Below are 19,374 nucleotides of genomic sequence, written 5' to 3'. Positions count from 1 at the left end.
CCTTCCCACCCTGCAGCACTTGCAGCACATTGGGGGGTCACCTTGGAGAGTGAGAAAAGGCCGTGCATCCATTTCGGGGGCAGGATGCAGTGTTTGGTGGGGAAAGCCCCAGGCCGGGCTCCCTACCGTAGGTTCCTACTAGAGCTTTCAGGGCATTACTGACCCCAAGCTCCGGAGTCCCCATCTCGGTGAGGGGCCATCCCAGGGGCAAAGCCAGTTGAGGCCACGACAGGACCCCCGTGGGCCAGCGAGGACCCGGTGAGTCCAGGCCCGGCTCCCACCACAGCTGCACCTGCGATTGCCCCAGTGTGGCAGTCCCAGCCCTTCTGAGCCCATCCTGTCATGCCACGTCTGTCTTAGCTGTGCAGGTGAGTAGAGCCCAAACACAGGGCAGGTGGAGCATCTTGGGGGTGACAGGTGAGGTACCGAATTCCAGCCACAAAAGAAGAGAAGCTGGGGAAGGTGGGGGGTCCACAGACCTGGGGTGTGTCCGGCAGACAGGAGAGAGCAACGGGGAAAAGGCCCAGCACTTCAGCACGGGCAGGACCCACGAGGGGCCACCCACAAGGAAGAGGGTCCCAGGGTGCTGGGCAGACAGGGGGCCACAGGCAGGCCTTGTAGGAGGTCCCTGGGGCCAGGGGGGCCCATCCCGATTGGTGAACGCCAGAGGACCCCAGCCTCGATGTCAGGATGACTCAGGACACGTGAGCCCAGGTGTGGGCGGTGCGTCCCGGCAGTGCTGGAACCACACCGGACTCTCCTGGCAGTGAGCTCAAAGGCAGCAGGTTACAGTGTAGTGTCAGGTGGCAGAGAGAAGAGGGAAAACACCTGAGACAGGGGTGGCGAGCAGAGAGAGAGAGACAGAGACAGAGGGAGGGACAGACAGAGAGACAGAGGGGGTGGGGGTGGGGAGAGAGCATGATCCCTCATACATCAGTGAGAAAAACCACAACTGCCCTGTGGTCTCCACCTGTGCAGAATCACTTAACTCTGAGATTCAGATGAAAGTTATGAACTGCAGGTAGATGCATAACAGCATTCTACGCACAACTTTAGGGGGAATTCACAAGCACCCAGGCTGCCCAGGCGCCCTACCAAGTCCCCTTGACCCCAGGTAAGAAGGCACCTGGGTGGTTTGTCTCCTGTAGATGTTGTAACAAATTCCCACAAACTTACTGTGGCTAAAAAACAACACAAGTTTATCATCGCCTGGTTCTCGAGTGTCGGCGGGGCTGGTTCCCTCTGGAGGCCCTTCCTCTACCTCCACGGCCAGCACCGACTGTCGAGTCCCCACATCGCATCTCTCTGGTTCTCTCTCTCCTGCCTCGTCTTCCTTACAAGGGTTCTTTTAAGGACCCCTGTGATGACATTAGGCCCACCAGAATAATGTCCCCATCTCATTAGCAATCTTAGTTCCATCTGTGGCTTTAACTCCCCTTTGCCATGTAGGTAACATATTCACAGGCTCCAGGGATTCGGATGAGGACATCTTTGGGAGCCATTAGTCTGCCGTCCACAGTGGGTGAAGATGACAGACAGGATATGGACCACATACGTGGAAACATGGCCCAGACGTCAGGGAGCTGAATGCCAATTGTTCCTCCAACACTTGAGTTGTTTTCTCAGTGCTGACAGGAGGCAGAAAGCAAGGGGAAAGGTCACTTGGTGCACCATCCCTGTCCCTGTCCCCCCACCCCTCCACCCCAGGGCCTTTGCACAGCCTGTTTTCTCTTCCCACATACCAGCTCCTGACTTCCTCAAGGGCTGGCTCAAACCCCACCTCGAACACCATGGTTAAAACTGCAGTTCAGCCACCCCCACCTGCCCAGATTCTGCACCCCAGACCCGTCTCTGCCCTTCTTTTCCCTCTGGACTAGTCGCCACCTCAGTGTGATTCAGCATCCGTGTGTTTACATACTGACAGTCGCCCAGCTCCCCCCGGGGCAGGGTCCTGGTGCTGGAGCTGGAGGGAAAGCCCTGCAGGTACATCTGACTCAAGGCCCCTCTTGCCCAGCAAAGAGGAGGCTCACAGAGACGGGGCGCGTGTCAGGCCAGCCAGTCTGGCCTGGGACATCCACCAGGGCCCTTGCCTGGGGCCAGCTGGCCACCAGAGGCCGGGACAGGGACACCTACATGCCACAGTCTTGAGGTTCCCCTGGGTCCCAGCGGGTCACACGAGCAGGTGTGGGTCCTGGCCAGCCCCTGGTGGCACATGGCCCCTACACCTGTGGTCCATCCCACCCCAGCTCCTCCGGACAGTTACCGTGGTGCTGGAAATGAGGTCTGCGGCACGATGAGCAGCCCCCAGCTGGAGGCGGCAGGGTCAGCCTGACTCCCCAGGCAGTCGGGTCGGGGGAGAGGTGAGTGGCCCCCTTGCACGGGGGTGCAGGGGCCTGAGCCCTCAGGGAGCCCAGATGAGCAGGAGGAGGGGGCCAGGGCCGGGGTCCCACGTATGTCTCTGGGACAGCACGGGATAGAGAGGAGAAGAAAGCACCCTCGGCACAGGGCAGTCGTCAGGAAGCAGAAGAGCTGCCCACAGATGCCATGACAGCCGAATGGCTCAGAAAGTGTTTCCTGATCTTGACGTCGTTGGACGGGCCTGAACGAGCATGTCCAATGCTGCAGAGGCCGAGAGAATAAGGACACCCCTTAGGGCTTGCCAGGAGGAGGTGTTTCTGGGCGGTTCCAGGGCCTTGGCCAACCTGTGCAGGTTGCTCAGGATGGGAGGGAGTGGGCACAGAGGGTGCGGGTGTGGGGCACAGCTTAGCAGGAAGAAGGTGGGACCCGGGCACACTGGCCGGGACTCAGGGCTCCTACACGCCTCCCCTTCGACCTCTGGATGGAGCCACAGAGGAGGGCTGGCAGCTCCATCCCCAGAGTGGCCGGGGCTGCCCGGAGCCAAGACAGAGGCACTGGGCCGAGACCGCACGGCAGAGCTGCCAGTCAGCCCGAAGGACCTTCCGGAGACCCTCCGAGCGCCTGGCGTGGCCCCTCAGGGCTCCACGGTGTGTCAGAGAGTGGGCGGGGGCATGGAGGGGCCTCAGACCCCAAAGGGGGCTCTAGGCAGCAGGAAGGCATGGTCGGAGGGAGGTAGGGGCTCTGTGCCCCCTCAGAAATGGTGACCTTTCCGGCTCCTCCCCAACACCCAGTGGTCCTGGGCTGCTGCGGGAGTTCTGCTCGGCCAAGGAGAGGGAGCTCCGCGTGCCGGCACCAGGCCCCCACCTGCAGGGCCGGACTCTCAGCGCCACCTCTCCTCACCATGTCCAACAAGCCCTGCTCTTCCTCCAGACTCTCACCAAGAGACCTCCACCCCCAGGCGCTTCCCACAAAGCTTCTGCCTCACATGGAGGGAACGCTGCTGTCCACCGGACATCAGCACGTGGGGTCAAGGTCCCGGATCCTCCTGGGGCAGATCCCTGCGTCCCTGTACCGACATGAGGAGGGACACCAGCCCCGAAACCCGACAATCTGGTTCTGCAGCACCCGCGTGCCCAACCAGGAAACCCAAAGCACAAACCCAGGAGCGGGTCAGCTCCTCCCCGACTGTGGGCCGGGCACGTCTGCTGCTGTCACAGGCATCCTTTTGGCATAAAGCATCACAGTCATTAGCCACAGTAGGACCTGTGCCTGTCACCAACCCTGTTGCTTCAGGTCATCACCCTGCTTCTTCTTGTGCAGGTATTGAGCACCTGCTTCTTGTTGTGACCTGCAGGAGCCCACAGACCTGAGCCAGCACACACCTGAGGCAAGGCATGCCAGAGTTGGTGCACACCTCAGCTGGTACATGCCTGAGCCAGGGCACATCTATGTCAGCTCACACCTGAGCCAGGGCACACCTGAGCCAGCATACAGCCTCTCCCCATGTGTGCCTGACTTTTCGGTGCAGTTGGCTTGGTGTTCACTGACCGGTGTCAGCCTCTCCCAGGTCCGTTCATCTCAGCAGCTGCCTGGGAGGAATCGCAGGCTCAGGTCTGATTACATGACACCCCAGCAACACCTGTACTGGGATGAACAGTGACTCCCCAAATTCCTATCTATCCAGGACCTGTGAATGTGAACTTATTTGGAAACGGGGTCTTTGCAGGCGTGATTAAGATGAGGTCTTACTGGATCACGGTGGGCCTCGATCCAGTGATTGGTGGATGTGAGAGAGAGGAGGGAAATGTGGACAGACACTCAGAGAGAAGAAAGCCAAAGGACGGCAGAGACTGTGATGTGTCCACAGGCCGAGGACCAAGGACTGTTGGCAACACCAGAACCTGGAAGAGACAAGGAAGGGTCTCCACCTGGAGCTTTTGGAGGGAGCGTGGCCCTTGATTTTGGACTTCTGGTCTCCAGAACCATGAGAGAATAAGTGTCTGTTGTTTAAGCTCCTGGGTTGTGGTCATTTGTTCCGGCAGCTGCAGGACACTGACTCATCCTTGAGGATATGGGGCCCAGATCAGGCCCTGGGTATCTAGACACTTGCCCTGTGCTCGGGCATTTGGGGGAAGCTGAGGTCGAAGGGCAAGATCTAGGTTGACAGGAAGGAGGAGGGCAGATGCTGAAGGGGATGGGGGTGGTCCACCAGGAACGCGGGGGGTACCTCTGGTAGAGGCCGAGCGTGGGGGTAACAGCCTCACTTATAGTTCGGCCCAGTGTGAAAGGTCCCTAACGCCAGGGCCATGGGGCTCCCTTGGAGAAGCCCTGACGTGGGCCCCTAGGTAAGTGCCACACACCACTGACCAGGGCCGAAGACAGACGCGCCATTGATCCGTCAGAGGCTGGTCTTTATTCCCTGGAATGGAAACAGCCTGCAGCCCCCAAATGACCATGGCTGGCAAAGTTCATTCTTTAAAAAGCAAAAACAAAATGAAAAAACCATAGGTATTTGGCCCCATAAATTTCCATCATAAGAAACAACGTTGAGTGGTACCCAAGCCTGGTGTCGGGTATCGGCTGTGGGCCACGGCCCTCACACTTCACCCAACACACCAGCCAAATGCAGTGACTGCAGATGCTCAGAAAACAGTACGCAACGGCACACGAAGGCATTTTACGACACAGGAGTTTGCTTCCTATGAACATTTCTTTTTTAAAAAAAATATAATAACTTAGTTGGCATATTACAGCATCTCCAGTCAATCCACCAGGGAGTCCTTGGCCAGAACCAGCGTGTACCTCCCCAGCTGGAGCGCCAGGCACCCACCCCAGTGTGCGTATCCATCGCTGCGGCAGCGGTCACCCAGCGGTCACTCTGTGCCTATCTCGCAGGGGTTCAGCCCCCTCTCCTCAGCGTCCCTGTACATCCTTTGGAAATCCTTGAAGCGCGGGGCGCAGCCGAGCCAGGCCTCCCCAAAGTGCATGTGGCCGGTGAAGAGAAACTCACCGCGCCCAGGCCGGACGCCGCACTCCAGCAGCGTGGAGACGCGCCCCCGCCAGCCGCCACCCTCGCCCTCTGAGGCCGGCCGGAAGACCCTGCTCTTCTGCCGGTAGAGCCGGCTCACGTGCAGGTGGATGGCTGACTCTTGCTGCGCCGGCTCATGGGTGACATCCTGGATGGAGCCTCGGACGACTGCAGAGGAAGGAGACGGGGGGAGGGTCAGCGGTCAGCGGGGTGCTCGCCAAGCAGACAGCACGCACCAACCTCCCACCCCCAGCAGCAGAACCGGGAGCTGACCCTGAACGCTGCCTTCCAGAAATTTTCACTAAAAACCACAATCCACACACAAGAGGTTGCCTAGGGGTCGTCCCCGCCACTCACACCGTCTTGGGCAGAGATGCTTTTCTACCAAGGGCCAGCCACAGAAGTGGAGAAAAATAGAAGATATGAATCACGTCGTGCACCAAGTTTTCAAGTTAAAACAAGAAAAGTCACTGCAGTTAATACTCAAGATCTGCCGCGGTTCCGTATCAAGATCAGACAGAAACGGTGAAGCTTACAGGGGAAGAAGGTGATGGGAGGGAGAAGGGTGGAGAAGGGCAGAGCAGGCACAAGTTCGGGGACACCGCCCGGCCCCAGATCCCCTCTGTGCAGGGCCAGCGAGGAGAAAGGCTTGTACTTTCACCACCCAACTGCCCTGGGAGCCTGGGGGCGCTCAGAGCCAGGTCCCGCTGGGCCGGCTCCATCGAACTCGCCCTGAATGCTGCCACCCTTAACTCGAGAGCGTTTGTGCCAACGTCACAAGCAGGCGGCTGAGTCCCTGATCCCGACCCTGGCCCTACCAGGGCCTCCAACGCCTGCTGTGGTGCCTACAGGGGACCTGGAGGCAGGCAGGGCACTGAGGAGAGGCTAGAGCCAGGACTTAGACTCACACGCCAAGTAGGAAAATGCTCAGTATCACCTCGAATAGGAATTCCCACCTTAAATAGGAATTCCCAGCTCTCTCCCCGCCCTGCACACAGGTCCCTTCTCGGGCTGGGGTCACTCTAAGGAGCAGAAAGGAAGGCCTTTTCCTGTGACTGCAATCAGTGATGGAAGAGGGGCCAAGCCCAGGATCTTCAGCAGAGTCTCCTCCCCCCAAAGGGTTTAGTTCCCCCACGTGGCGGGAACCGCCAGCACACTCACCAAAGTCACTGGTACAGACAGCCAGGAGCACCTCAGTGTGGCTGCAAGGGCGGCACGGGGCTGTGGGGAGAGAAGAGGGTCAGGCGGGGCCAGTGCATGAACATGGGACCCTCCCGCCCACGGCATGTAGACCACACGACATCTTATAAGTCCTCTGACGTCGGGAGCAACCGTCCAGGCCCCGCACCTCTGAAACCAGGGTGCCAAGAGCAGGTGGGGCCTTGACCTCGGCTGCACAGATGGGGAAACGTCTCCAGGGGGCCCAGGCTCACCTGGGCCACCTGCAATGGCGTGAAAACGGAGGGAAAGTGCGGTTTCGCGTTCGATCACACTTAGCTCATTACTGTAGTCGTGCTGGGCAAACAGCCCCTGGGCTCATGGGTAAATGGCTCTTCGGCGCCAAAACCAACCCGAGCTGATCTGAGGCCACGTCCCTGACACCAGCCTGTCCGAGAGCCTCACTCAGCCTCTGTGGCCAGGCCCCCAAATGCCAGGGCCTCCCACTTACACTGTCTGCCCCCACAGTCCCATCTGCCACCAGGATTCCACAGGGGTCAAGGCACTGCCCAGAAGGACCAGGTGACCCTGCTAAAGGCACTGGTGGGCATGAGGGGCACGTCCACCTGCTTCAGCTGTGGGGTCCTCGTCTAACCAACAGGGCCAGGTGGTCACCTCCAAACACCTCCAGACACCTTTCACAGCAAGCCCAGTTCACAGGATCCCCTCTGAGACTCCCCAGACCTGGGTGGGGGCTGATTACTCCAGACAAACCAGTCCTTCTTGGTGGACCTCTGCCCCCCGGTACAGCTCTCACCCCACCCTTCACCTACTGCCTCAGACTGGCGTAAGGCCTCCAGAAGGGCTGGGGGGAGACAGAAACCTCGAGGCTCTGGGGACTCCCCAGGACTGTGGCACTCCTAACTCAGCAGTGGATCTGGGGAGACACAAGTTTATTATTTGGCTCTGATGTTGCACGTTTCCTCACCTATTTCTAGTTTCTAGGGTTGGGCCCAAATTCCCTAACAACAGAAATGTTAGGCGTGAACTCTCACTAGGACAAGTTGCCCTCTGCCTTTTCATGTACTGAAGGCCCCGCAAAGTCCCCAGGATTGGCACTCACTGGGCCTGGATGAACCTACAACTGTCAGCACACCTGGCCAGCTGCCCTCGAAGCCCCTGAACCGGGCTGAGTTGTCACCTGCCCAGGGGCTGCAGTGACTCGGGGGCCCTCGAGGAGACAGGGAGATGCACAGGGAACAGGAGGGGCCTCCGGGACCTGGAATATGTGTGGGGGCAACAGAGACCCTGGAGTCTCTGGTGTCCTGGGACCCCTTGGGGATGGACATGAGCGTCCGGAGCACCAGCCCTCCCGTCCTGCCCCCAGGCGGGGGTAGCTGTACATGCCCCAGTCTAGTCCAGCGAGGGCATGACTCACGGGCGCTTCTGTTACGTTATCAGGAAAAAGGAGAAGCCGCAGAACAAGAACAGCCTGTCGGACGCCTCTGGAGCATCTGAGAGCACGGAGCACCTCCCTCCCCAGCTCCAAATCCGGAGCCTTCTGCCCACCTGTGGCTTTTTGTCACGAGTGTGGACCCCCAGCCTCAAGGCCTTTCGTAAAAAAGAGGGTGGCCAACTGGGGGTCCCCCACCTCTAACCCGTTGGGGGCCTGCTGCCCACGCTGGGCCTGACAGAGACCCCAGAGTGAAGAAAAGGGGGAGCACAGCCCCGCAGACATCGGGGAGCCTCACATCCCACAAGAGGCGGCGTTTTATTCCAGCCTGTGTGCCGAGGGGCCCGCGGCAGTGGGGAGACTTCCCGTCCTGGCGGCTCCCCCAGTGCCCACCGGGTCAGAGGCCCCCGCCTGGGGCCTCGGAACCAGGCCACGCGAACTCCAAGCGCGGGTGAACGGGAGGCAAGGTCCACACAAGCTCTTTAGAAGCTGAGACAGGCCCAGGCCACAGACCGTGGTCGAAACCCAGGCCTGGGTGTGTATGATTACCAAGCCCTGGAGCCTCGAGCTCTCTGTGGGTTTAGGCCCCGGGACCTCAGCTGACCGCTGGGGAGAAAGGTGGCATGAGCTTGTCCTGGGCTCCCTGCCCTGACTCGCGCCCAGTCCCACGCAGGATGTACGAGGACCCTGGTGGGCCTGGGGGCCGGCAGTCAGCAGCCTGCTGACCCTCCCACCCAAAGCTTCAGCGAGCCCGTGCCGTTGACAGCTGAGCTAACAAAGGCCCCCACAAGACTCTCTCATGACTCTGAGCTTTGTGAAGTGTAGGCACCTTTGTGGAGACGCCAAGAGGAGCAATCTGGAAACAATTATTAATCGGAGTTAGGCTCGTGGAGGCCGAGTGGAATGCGCTGGTTTCTGACACATCGAATCTTGTTTCCTTGTGGGGAAGATGGGGAGGGGCGGCCCAGGGGCCGGGTGGAATTCTGGCCTGTGGTTCTTGGAAAGGGGAGGGCTGGGATGTGGACGTTGGGAAGATTACTCTGGAATATGCATAAAATGAACTGAATGAAGTAGGAAAAAACAGCATCAGGGAGACCAGCTGGGGGCTGCAGCAGGGATGCAGGTGAGAGCGGCAGGTACAGGTGGGGAGGGCGGCACCCCTCTGTCAGGCTCTGGGTAGCCCGATGCCCAGGAGAAGTCTGTAGATGGTGGGATGCTGGTCTGGCGGGTGAGACTGCCCAGGTAAGGATGACTGGGGTGGACACGATGTGTGAGACACCCTCTGGGGTCTTCAGTGCAGCTGCGACAGGTGGTGAATGAAGCATTTTAACAGGGAGGGGAGGAAAGGGAGCAACGCTGCCAGAATGTGAGCGGTATTCGCTGAGCAGACGAGCCTCCTCTGATCATGACAACCCTGCACTCACCCCAACTCCAGGCCACAGGCTGACATCGCCCCAGAGGACCCTGTGGGACCTGGCCGGGGCTGGTCGCCACCTGTGAAACCCCCTCTCCCACGTGCGGGCACAGGGAACGCTCAGCCTCACCAGCTCTCTCGCCCGCACCCACTCCCTTCCCTCCCTCTTCCTGGTGAGGAAGCCAGAGGAGTCACACCTTCCACCCCCAGAGTCCAGAGCTGGGTAAGATGCAAAGTAATTTTACAGTGATTACAGGGGCTGGAAAAGCACTGGTGCAGGAGTCTAAACGAACCTTAGGGAAAAAATTAAGTTCTCTCCTATACTGTTTCCAGGAAATAATGAAGTTTCTTTTCACTTCTGAACGTTGCTGTTTATGCCCCACGGCCCATCAAGCCCGCCCCTAAACTCTAAGGTGCCCAAGTGGGATCCCAGCAGGGGTCTGCGCCTCCCAGGCCCCCCAAAGGGACCATTCGCCCCTGGCTCATCAACAGAGCGGTTTCAAAGGGGATGGCGAGATGAAGCACGTCAGAAACTGTGGGACCCAGGCCACCCCACCCGGCGCCCATGAGCGGCGATGGGAGTCACTTCTGGGTCTTCACGGCCGGCACAGGGGCAAGTCCTCTTGCCCCCACACCCCTCCAGCTGTGGGTCTAAAACACCACTGTCCCCCCCGCCACCTCACCTCCATGCCGGGGGCCTGCTCTGGGTGGGCATTGCACAGAGCCCAAACCCCAGAGCATGGATGTGAGCCCCTGCTTCTCAGCCCCTAAGTAGTAAAAGAACATGCTGGAATCCAGGGCCCCCTTGAGCTGCCCCAGGAGAACCACAGAGACGGGGTCTGCATCTGTCCCCTAGAACCAGACCGAGTAACAACCCCGCCCTCCCTCTTTGGCCACCCTAACGCGTCCCCCAGCCCACTGGGCAATGGGGGTCCTGGTGGTGCCTGTTTCCCCAAGTGTGCTGGGACCCTGGGGAGGATGGTCCAGACAGCCTGGCCAGGTCCACAGTGAGGCTTCAGCACACAGTCCAGGTGTGGCCTGGAGCTTCTTCCATTAGTGAGTTGCATCTGGCCACTTGCCTGCCTTTTGTATCCTGCCAGATTTTTCCAGCGCCAGAGGAAGGAGTGCCGTGTTACTCAGGTGCCTGGCGAGGCCCTCGGAGGAGGGGGAGGGCGGGGGAGCAGGTCTTCCCCTTCCTGCCACGTGACAGCCAAATCCCGAGTCCCCGGGGGGCTGAAGTCCCCCTGCCACCCGCCTGCCCCTCTGTATCTGCCTGCCTCTCCGTCCTGGCCTCTTCTTGGCTGTTGGCGAGTCCCAGTCCATACGAGGAAGCTGATTATGCAACATGATGGACACGAGGCTGACATGCTCACCATAAACACTCCCTGTGGAACCGCCCAGAGCTGCGGCAGGTGAGCAAGGCTCATGCACACCTCTCCTTCGGGATGCCAGCCCGCGGTGCCTCTTTAATTTCATATCAGCACAAACTGGAACTCGTGATTCAGCAGCGAGGGAGAAGGCTCATCCACCTCCCCAGCAGGTCAGGTCACGGGCACGTGCTCACCTCCACGGCACACACACTGGGGCTTCGGCCCCACTGGTGTCTCCCCGCTGCAGCCAAGGCCAGACAGGAGAGCGCTGCCATCTGAGAGCCCGCCTGGTCCGGGCGAGGTCACGGATGCCAGATGGCCGGCACCAGCATTCCACATTACGTACCCATTCCTTTGGCATTAAAAGCTTAGGGGCCCATCCCTGGGGAGAAGGGATGCACCAGCCTCCCGGATCCCTGCTGCCCTTGTTTCCTTCAGGACAGAGAAGTGCTGGGTCTGCAGCTCCCACACCCTAGGAGCCTTTTGCATCCCCATCTCACGTTCTGACAGTCACTGTATCTGTGCTGCCCCAGGCCAGCACCCCGGCCACTGGGCAGATGGACAATCACACCCCACCATCCTCAGGGTCTCCGGCATCCCCGTGAGCCCCAGATTTAAAGAGGCACCCCAGGGCCAGGCAGGCATATGTCTGGGGGATCAAGGGCACCCCAGCAGCCCAACACCCAGCCACAGCCACGTGTCCCGTGTGGTGCCCCGGCCAGACGACCCACCCCATCACACGGGGCCTTCTCCCTGCGACCCCACGGGCCTCTCCCAAACCCACTCACTGCCCTAGCCTGGAAACGTAGACCTGGGGTCTGGGGGAGCACAGACCCTGCCCCCAGGGAGGGGGAAAGAAACAAAGTCTCAGGTCCCTAGGGCTGAGCCACAGGCTCTGAGTCACCCCGGGTCGTGACCCCACTGTGGATTTTCCACCAGAGACGCCGGTCTGTGCCAACGGGAGTACTCAGGGGGCAGCACGGAAAGCACCTTATGCCGTGGCCTCCAAGAACCTGGTGGCGGCCTCCCAGCAAAGTGGAACAAAGCCCCAGCGGGACAGAGCATGTGACCAGCAGCCGAATGGCCTCAACCCGTCAACATTTTAATCAGTAAAAGGAATGTTAGCAAGTCCCTAATATCTGCCCCATCAGCCAACGCTCACCATGGCCAGAGACATCGAATTTGGTGACCGGGTTTCTCCAGATTTTGTTTTTATCGCGAGTTTATCTCTAGCGTCCCCCCACCACCCCCGCCAACGATCACTCGCTGGTGATCAAGATAAAGGCTGTTGTGGTTAAAGTTTTATTCAAGTCCTGGGGTTTATGGCAGCTTTCAGCATTCCTGATGGGGTCCTACCCAGGCAGGCACAGGGGCAGGGGGGGAGGGGTCCTACCTGGGCAGTCAGGCCCTGGGGGGAGGGGTCCTACCTGGGCAGTCAGGCCCTGGGGAGAGGGGTCCTACCTGGGCAGTCATACATTGAAGCTCTGTAACAGACCAGTTTAGTTTGAGAGAGGTTTAAGGTTTTGAAAACTCATCTGAGCCAAGAACACAGAACAATAAGATGTAGATTCCCACTCAGGAGAAAGTCTGCATTTCAAATCCTAGTAGGTCTGGTTTTTTCCAATGGAAGATTTTATTCACTAAATTATATTATTTGGGGGGGGCTGGCCTAGCCCTCAAACCAGGTGTTTCCACCTCAGCACTGCTGACACTTGGGGATAAGTCACTCTTCGTGTTGGGGTGTCCTGTGCTGATGCCTGGGGCCAGGTCATTCTCTGTGGTGGGGCTGCCCTATGCACTATGGGGTGTGGGCAGCATCCCTGCCTCGCCTCCAACACTCAATGCCATAGCGCCCCCCACTGACCACCATCCTGGCTGGTCACCGCAGGAACAGCCTTCCTGGAACCTGCCCCCACCACTACCCAAGCTCACACCTTCCCCTTGGGAGGCATCTTCCTCCCAACTAGTTCTGGAATTGAAGCAGATGGTGCACCTGAGCCCCGCTGACCCCCGCCCCATGCGCTCGGACCCCACGAGGTCATCTGTGCCTTGGAGCAAGGGTTGCACCTGGCCTGGTTGTCCCTATCTAAAAGACAGGACCCTGAGTTTTCCCTGTGTGAGAGCTCTTGGGACCACACACTTCTCTCTGCCCACAGAACTTTCCAGAGACCAACACTGTCTTCCACACAGGGCCCCACAAAGCTGTCTGCTGGCCTCAAAAAAAGGGAAGGAAAATCTAAAGCCAACTCACCGGCCCTCGGCCACCCAGAGACTCCCTCCGGTACCTCACCTGAGGTTCCCAGGTCATCAGAGCCACTCAGCTGCCCTGCATGGCATGGTGCCGGTGCCCTCACCGACACCCACAGATAAAACGGCTTGTGAACCTGGGAATGGTTCACGATTCAGGACATCCCAGCTCTGCATGGCTCTGGAACATGAATCAGACTCAACTTCCACCCAAAACTCAATGTTTCAGGGACTGCAGCCGACGCCAAAAACACTCGGCCAACTCGTGTGTCAGAAGAGATTCTGGGGCAGTTTGGATGGTAACAGCACCCATTTCAAATCTCAGTCAAAACTGGTCCAGGGGAGAAGAGCATATTATGGGCCAGGACCGTGTCACAGCTCTGCTCTGACCTGTGGCCATCGTCCCAAGTCCAAACTGCCCACAGCACTAACGGGGCACCTGCTCCCGGGAGGGCCCCTCGGCCGCCCTCAGGCAGACCTGCCAGGCCTGAAGCACGGACTCGAGCAGCATGTTCAGGGGCTGTGCTGAGGTGGGGGTGGGAGATGATCGGGGGGTCTGGGAGACGAGAGAGGACCCCTGAGGCCACCACCCCACCCTGGGCACCACACTCACCGGACAGGGTGTGCAGGTCTGGCCCCGCATGCCGGCTGGTCAGCTCGTACTGGAAGCCCGTGGTCCTCCTGCTGATGTCCTGCTGGGGTGTCGCCTCCACGAACAGGCCGCCCTGCTCGAAGCTGAAGCACGGGGCCTGGCCGGGCCCGAGGTCCCCGTCCCGCACCAGCAGTTTCAGTTCTCCAGTCTTTTCCAAATAAATATTGGCCCCGGACGAGCCCCTGAGGGGCTTGATGCACAGAGTCAGGTGCCGGGAGGGCGAGAAGGTGTTGGGCCGCAGGTTCACGATGAGCGCACCGGTCGGGTACATCCACTCGACAGTGCCCGCGGAGCAGCGCAGGTACACCTGCTCTACCTCCTTCCTGTGGGCCTCGTGTGTCAGTCCGCTGTGGAGGGGGAGATTCGTCAGCCGGGAGACGCCTGCTCGGGTGTCCGAGCACCCCTCACCCACAGGCAGGCTGGCACCGTCTCCACCCTGCAGCTCAGGGCCCACCTCCAGGGAGGGGTGGCCACACGGCCTCCCCCGCCCAGTTCCTTCCAGCGCACCGGCTCCGAGCGCTCTGGTAAGTGTGGGAGCTTCTGGCTCCCAGACCCTCTCGCCACCTGGACACTCTGTTGGCCTCTGAGCCCGTGTCCTTGGGAAACCCCTGAACAGGGGCAGTGATGGGTGCAGTGGAGGTGAGAACCAAGGAAAAGACGGCTCTTCCAAAAAATAAACAGGGAAACACCAGTGGGACTTTGGCACCAACCCAAGTTCCAGATAAGCAAATGAGGGCCAGGAAATGTTGGTAGATTCCCACTGAGTGTGAAGACCAAGGAGCAGATTCAAGTTACAGGAGGCATGCTGGAATGCAATGCACATATAATAAATAATGCACTCCAGGGAGCAGCTTTTAAACGAACTGGGAATGTTAGCAATTTGTGGGGGGCTGTGTAGGTTGTTGGTGAGTTTTGTCTTCAGGATGCCCGTTAGGCACAGTGTTCATATTTTCCTTAAGGTGATGATGTGACTGCTTTTTCATTCATTTGCAAACCTGAAGACCCTGCATTGCCAATAGTATTTTTTTCAAAGCAAACACAAATAGCATCAAAGCAAGACACAAAAGTAAAGTAAAGGTCCTCCACAGGGAGACACGGGAAGGAATTGTGGAAAAGCAAAGGGAGGGGGACACAAAAGGACCGCAGATAACCTGTCTTCCCAATGGGGACTGTTGGGGAGCCCAGTGGGTTTCACTCCTAATAAAAAGCAAACAGGAAAAAATGAAGTGTGCTATGCTCTTGGGGAGGCAGGTCTTGAGTAAGTCATAACATTATGTTTTCGAGAAATTGAAACCATCAAAAACGTTCAAGTTTCCCCTACTCAAAACTGTAATGTAAATGTCAGCTTGTGGTAACGGTTACGTCATAAACACCAAGCAGCCCGGGAACTCAACGGTGACTTCAACTAAGTGTTTTATTACATGAAATTTGGTTCTGATCAGATCTCAGACAGGTTCACCCACATTCTTAGGATTTTTATGTGAAATAAACAATACTATATTCAGAGCGCTGGCCTGAGTGAGTTACCAGAAACCTTTTCTGCAGAGGAGAAAACACATAACATATGGTTTGCATTTACTGTTGGTGACTCATGCTCCAGGCCCCGAAAAGCCTCACTTTTCATGCAACGGCCAGCTGCAGGCTAGGGATGCACAGTCACCCTGCAGACCACATCAGAAGGAGGTGTCAAGGAGGTGGACTCCCTCCTCACTCCACTCCCCACCCCCAAGGCCCTGGGTCATGAGCAGCCTGGCCTCAGACGTCGAGCAGGGCTGCACACACAGAACAGACTTACAAATTACAGTCACATAAAACTCACACAAGCTCATCTGACACATAGGAGGGGATGGGCATAATTATAGTGCTGGGTGACAAAATTAGACTAAATGGTGTGTGGTTGCCACAGATGACTATAATCAGCTCTGCGCTTACGCAGCCAAACAAACTTTATCACAGTGTCCCTCCTCTCCTGGCTCCAGCCTTGAGGGGCAGCTGGACACTTGCGCCATGCCCAGACACCAATCCTCAACTCTCTCTCCCACAAAAACCACCCCTTCCAAGGCTTCGCTTCCCTCTTGGTGGGAAGAGGGGGACCTAGGGGTTTAGGGAGTGGAGACCTCACACCAGAGGCTGTGGGTACCTCTCACGAGGTTGCCTTAACCCCAACAGTGGAGGGTGAAATGGGGAGGCCCACCCTCCACCCGCGTCTTGGCAGGCGCAGAGGGGGCCCTCGTGAGGACAGATGGCCAGCCCATGCTGCCCAGGGGGAGGCGGACCCGAGGCTGGGGGCTGCCATCCACCAGCCTGCGCACATGACCACGTGCACCCATTTACTCACACGTCACTCGCCTAAAAGGGGACTAGGAACAAAACGACAGTGGACACGTGAGAAATAAAGCGCCCATCACTTCACCCTCTAACAGGTCCAGCCCGTCCCCGGAGCCTGCACGGGCCCTGCTCTGCCTCCTCTCTCTCATTCTGCTAAAACATCAGGACCAACAAGACTCTCACTAAGCACCCAACACAGGAGTGTCCACACTCTCATCAGAGCAGCAGCTCCATTCAGACAGACATCTGCTCAACAAAAGTGCTGGAGATGCAAAAACACACCACATCAGTCATGGTCACTGATGATGGTATGTTACAATCTTCACATGACATGCAGGTGACATCCTAACTAAGAAAAATGAAATAACTGCTTTCTGATGTTATGACAGAGCTATAGGATGCAGAAAAAAACTGTGGTTCTATTCAACCTTAGGAAACTGAGAAGACTGATTTGATCTTGGATTATTTAAACTGAATTAATGCGTTTAAAAAAAGGCGGGAAGTGTCCCCCCCCCCCCCCAGGAGGACACATCTGTGGAGCACCTTTATGGGAAAGATGGCAAATTCCAAGTCGCTATGGGGACTGTCTGACAGGGTCAGTGTGGTGGCAGCAGAGCCCACACCACTCACAACCATAGCCTGGCTCAAACTCTGAGTCACCAGAAGGAAGTGATGGTCTCTTTTTGAATAAAGTCAGGAAGAGCTTCTGATCAAGGGCGAAACCAATAGGCGCTCCTGCCTGGAGTTACTTTTCATTTCCCCACCTTGCAGGAGAGATAGCCCAGGTGTGACATAACCGGCAATGCCCAGCCCATCGCAGTAGGAAAGTTCACGGTCCACCTTTATGACCAGGGCCTAATAAAGATAGGGCACGTCCTGCCCCTGCACAGGGAGAAGGATTTCAAAACCTTCTACTTAATTGCTTGGAAACACCCAGAAACGCATTAGGCCTGTCAAATGTGAGTGGCCAGTGTCATAAAAAACAAATCCCTTCCTATCAGGGGATCAGAATCCACCCGGCACATCAGGGTTTGCACCACCCTGTGCTGTCTTTAGAAGGGCTCATAAAAAGTCGTAAATGCTATAGAGTCAGCAGGCAAACCAGCGCACCAGAGTAAGAATCTGTCAGCTGATTTGTGAAAAAAAACGATAACTGGGGGCAGCAATTACAATGCAAGGGGGGCTTACGCTCCAGGAATGTGACCTGGCCCTGTCTCTGCTCCAGATCCCGCCCACAGCTCCTACAGCCACTGCAGCCGCCCTTGGCCGGGTTCTGCCTTTGGGTTGAATGGAGGACACTGGAGGGTGTCCAAGTCCAGGGGTCCATTAGCAATGATGGAGGAAGAGGGGCCGCAGGTAAGTGGCCCTTCTTCTCCCAGTAGATAAAGAGGATGCACAGGAACAGGAAGGGGAAGGGATTCCTCTACCCACTGCAAACACCTGCGTGGTCCAGGAGCAGGTTGGCCCCCTGACCAGCCCTCGCTCACAGCTCCCTCTGGGCTCCAGGGGAGGCATCCTCTTCCAGGCACATGGTCCTCCAAGAATGTGAAAAGGATGTCAGCTCCTCCTCTGGAAACTCAAGCTCACAGGGTGGGACTGGGTTTCTGTTTTTGATCTGCTGAAGCAGGACACCCCAAGGCCTCAGTTTGGGGATGCACTGATTCATCCAGCAGAGGCTGCAAAGCAGGGAGTTTAATTACCAGCGAGGGGGAGAGGGCAGCCCCAGAAGAGTGTGTCAGAGTCAGAGGCTCCCCGCCAGCTCTGTGCTGGCGCCAGCATTCTCCAGGCCAACCCTCCCCCAGAGCTCCGATCTGCCACTCAGGGCTCCAGTCTCAGCTCTACCACCCCTGCTGTGGTGTGAGCTGGGAGAACTTCTGCAGCAGGGAGGGTGGGCAACACCAGCCCAAGCTCAGTAGCCCAGGACCTTCACTCTAGAAGGCTGGGAAGCGGAGAGAAGGGAGCAGGGTAATTGCCAGTTTCCACAGAGAACTGGGACTGTACGTATCCAAGAGGACCAGCAACTGCCCTGCTGACGCAGAACCCAGCACAGTGGCACAACACTTACCTTCTCGGAAAAAACTGTCTTCACTCAAAATAACCCCGTGACACCCCACAGCATGAGGTGTCTGCCAGCGGGAGTCTTCCCATCAGAAGTCAGGGACTTAGGGGCCCAGCACGGTGGGACACAGGGACACACCCAGATCTAAGGGCAGCACCGGCCCATAGCGTTTTCGGAGAAGAAGACGCTAGTATCTCCCTCTGCGAACTCCTGAATCCGCAACTGCGGAAGCCCAAGCAGTCTTCTCCGACAGCGAGGTGCCTGGCTCGGGGCCGGCGCCCTGGCGGACGGAGGTTCTCTGCGCCCTCACCCCCACCCCCGCCCACGCTTGTGACTTGCCTGTCACACTGCAGTTTTTTAAAAAAGTCCTCGGCTGCCTGCCTTGGCAGAGGGCGTGAAGGGGGGTCGCAGAGCACAGCGCGCGCTGCCAAGGGCGGCCTGACCTTCACGGGCCGGGGCGGGGGGCTCCGCCAGGCCCCGAACTCGCCCCGCGCAAGGTGCCCGCCCGCGGGTCTCCGCCCGCACCGACGTGGTCAGTGCGCGGTTAGCGCCAGGGCCCCCGCTCCGACCACCGGAGCCGCCGCTCCCTCCTGCGGACCCGTCCGTCCCTTCCCGCTCGGCCCTGAGCGCAGGCCCGGCTCCTCCCGGCCCGGGGCGCGCAACTCCTCGCCGAGGGCAGAGCCCGGGAAGGGCCAGAAGGCCGACCCCCGCCTGCCCCCAGTGAGGGGTCGCGGGGTCCGGGCTGCGGCTCTCGGGGAACCAAGTGGGGAGCGGCGCGGTCCGGCGCGGGGCGAGCGGGCTGCTGGAGCCGACTGACACCACCGCGCTGCAGGCGCGCCTCCCCCTGGGCGTCCGCCGGGCCAGGGGACCGGGACGCCGCGGGCTCTTTTGTTCTAAAACCGGGGGCGGGGGAGGGCGGGGACGGCACTCAGCCTGGAGAGCGGGCCCCCGAGCCCCCGCGCGCTCGGCCCGCGGGGAGGGGAGTGGACCCAAGGGCTGGGGTCGCGCCGCGCGAACTCACCTCCCCTTCCAGCTGCACAAGTCGCTCGAGTACTGCGCGCCCGCGCCGCCCAGCAACACGGCCAGCAGCAGCAGCAGCGGCGGCGGCCCAGGGCCCGGGGCGGGGGGCCTCGGCCACAGCTGCCCCGTGCGCCCCCCGGCCGCCCGCGCCGCGCCCCGCATGCTCTGGCTCCGGCTCGGCCGCCGGCCCCGCGTCCGCGCCCACCGAGCAGACCCTCGACCCGGCGCTGCCAAGCGGCCGGGCTTCGAGTCCAGGAGGTCAGGTCGTGCGCCCCCCGCGCCCCCAG

At 59.0% G+C, this 19,374-nt stretch overlaps 1 protein-coding gene across 3 annotated transcripts; it reads right to left on the bottom strand.

Annotated features, from left to right (window-relative positions):
- Positions 1 to 1,002: 1,002 nt before the first annotated feature.
- Positions 1,003 to 19,374, bottom strand: METRNL (meteorin like, glial cell differentiation regulator). 3 transcript variants are annotated; one of them, XM_027081151.1, is made up of 5 exons: positions 19,089 to 19,374; positions 13,642 to 14,027; positions 6,548 to 6,607; positions 5,369 to 5,554; positions 1,003 to 1,628 (listed from the first exon to the last, which is right to left on the bottom strand). In XM_027081151.1, the coding sequence occupies exons 1-5, from the start codon at positions 19,247 to 19,249 to the stop codon at positions 1,576 to 1,578; spliced, it is 846 nt and encodes a 281-aa protein (XP_026936952.1). In that variant the 5' UTR covers positions 19,250 to 19,374; the 3' UTR covers positions 1,003 to 1,575. The 3 variants fall into 3 exon arrangements, with proteins under 3 accessions (XP_026936952.1, XP_026936953.1, XP_026936951.1); XM_027081152.1 differs by lacking the exon at positions 1,003 to 1,628 and adding an exon at positions 4,749 to 4,831; XM_027081150.1 differs by lacking the exon at positions 1,003 to 1,628 and having other exon boundaries at positions 4,749 to 5,554.

Source organism: Aethalodelphis obliquidens, unplaced genomic scaffold (assembly GCF_003676395.1).
Source record: "Aethalodelphis obliquidens isolate GAN/ISIS:26980383/991018 unplaced genomic scaffold, ASM367639v1 scaffold44, whole genome shotgun sequence".
NCBI lineage: Eukaryota > Metazoa > Chordata > Mammalia > Artiodactyla > Delphinidae > Aethalodelphis > Aethalodelphis obliquidens.
The sequence above is the reverse complement of the archived record's forward strand: the minus strand, read 5'-3'. Positions and strand labels throughout refer to the sequence as shown.

What these genes read in the sequence shown, in the direction of transcription:
- METRNL (XM_027081150.1), bottom strand. Translation starts at nt 19,249, where the DNA reads ATGCGGGGCGCGGCGCGGGCGGCCGGGGGGCGCACGGGGCAGCTGTGG. An exon ending in TTGTGCAGCTGGAAGGGGAG is followed by an intron (nt 14,028 to 19,088) that starts GTGAGTTCGCGC and finishes CCCCCTCCACAG; the next exon opens with CGGACTGACACACGAGGCCC. An exon ending in AGACCTGCACACCCTGTCCG is followed by an intron (nt 6,608 to 13,641) that starts GTGAGTGTGGTG and finishes CTCTCCCCACAG; the next exon opens with CCCCGTGCCGCCCTTGCAGC.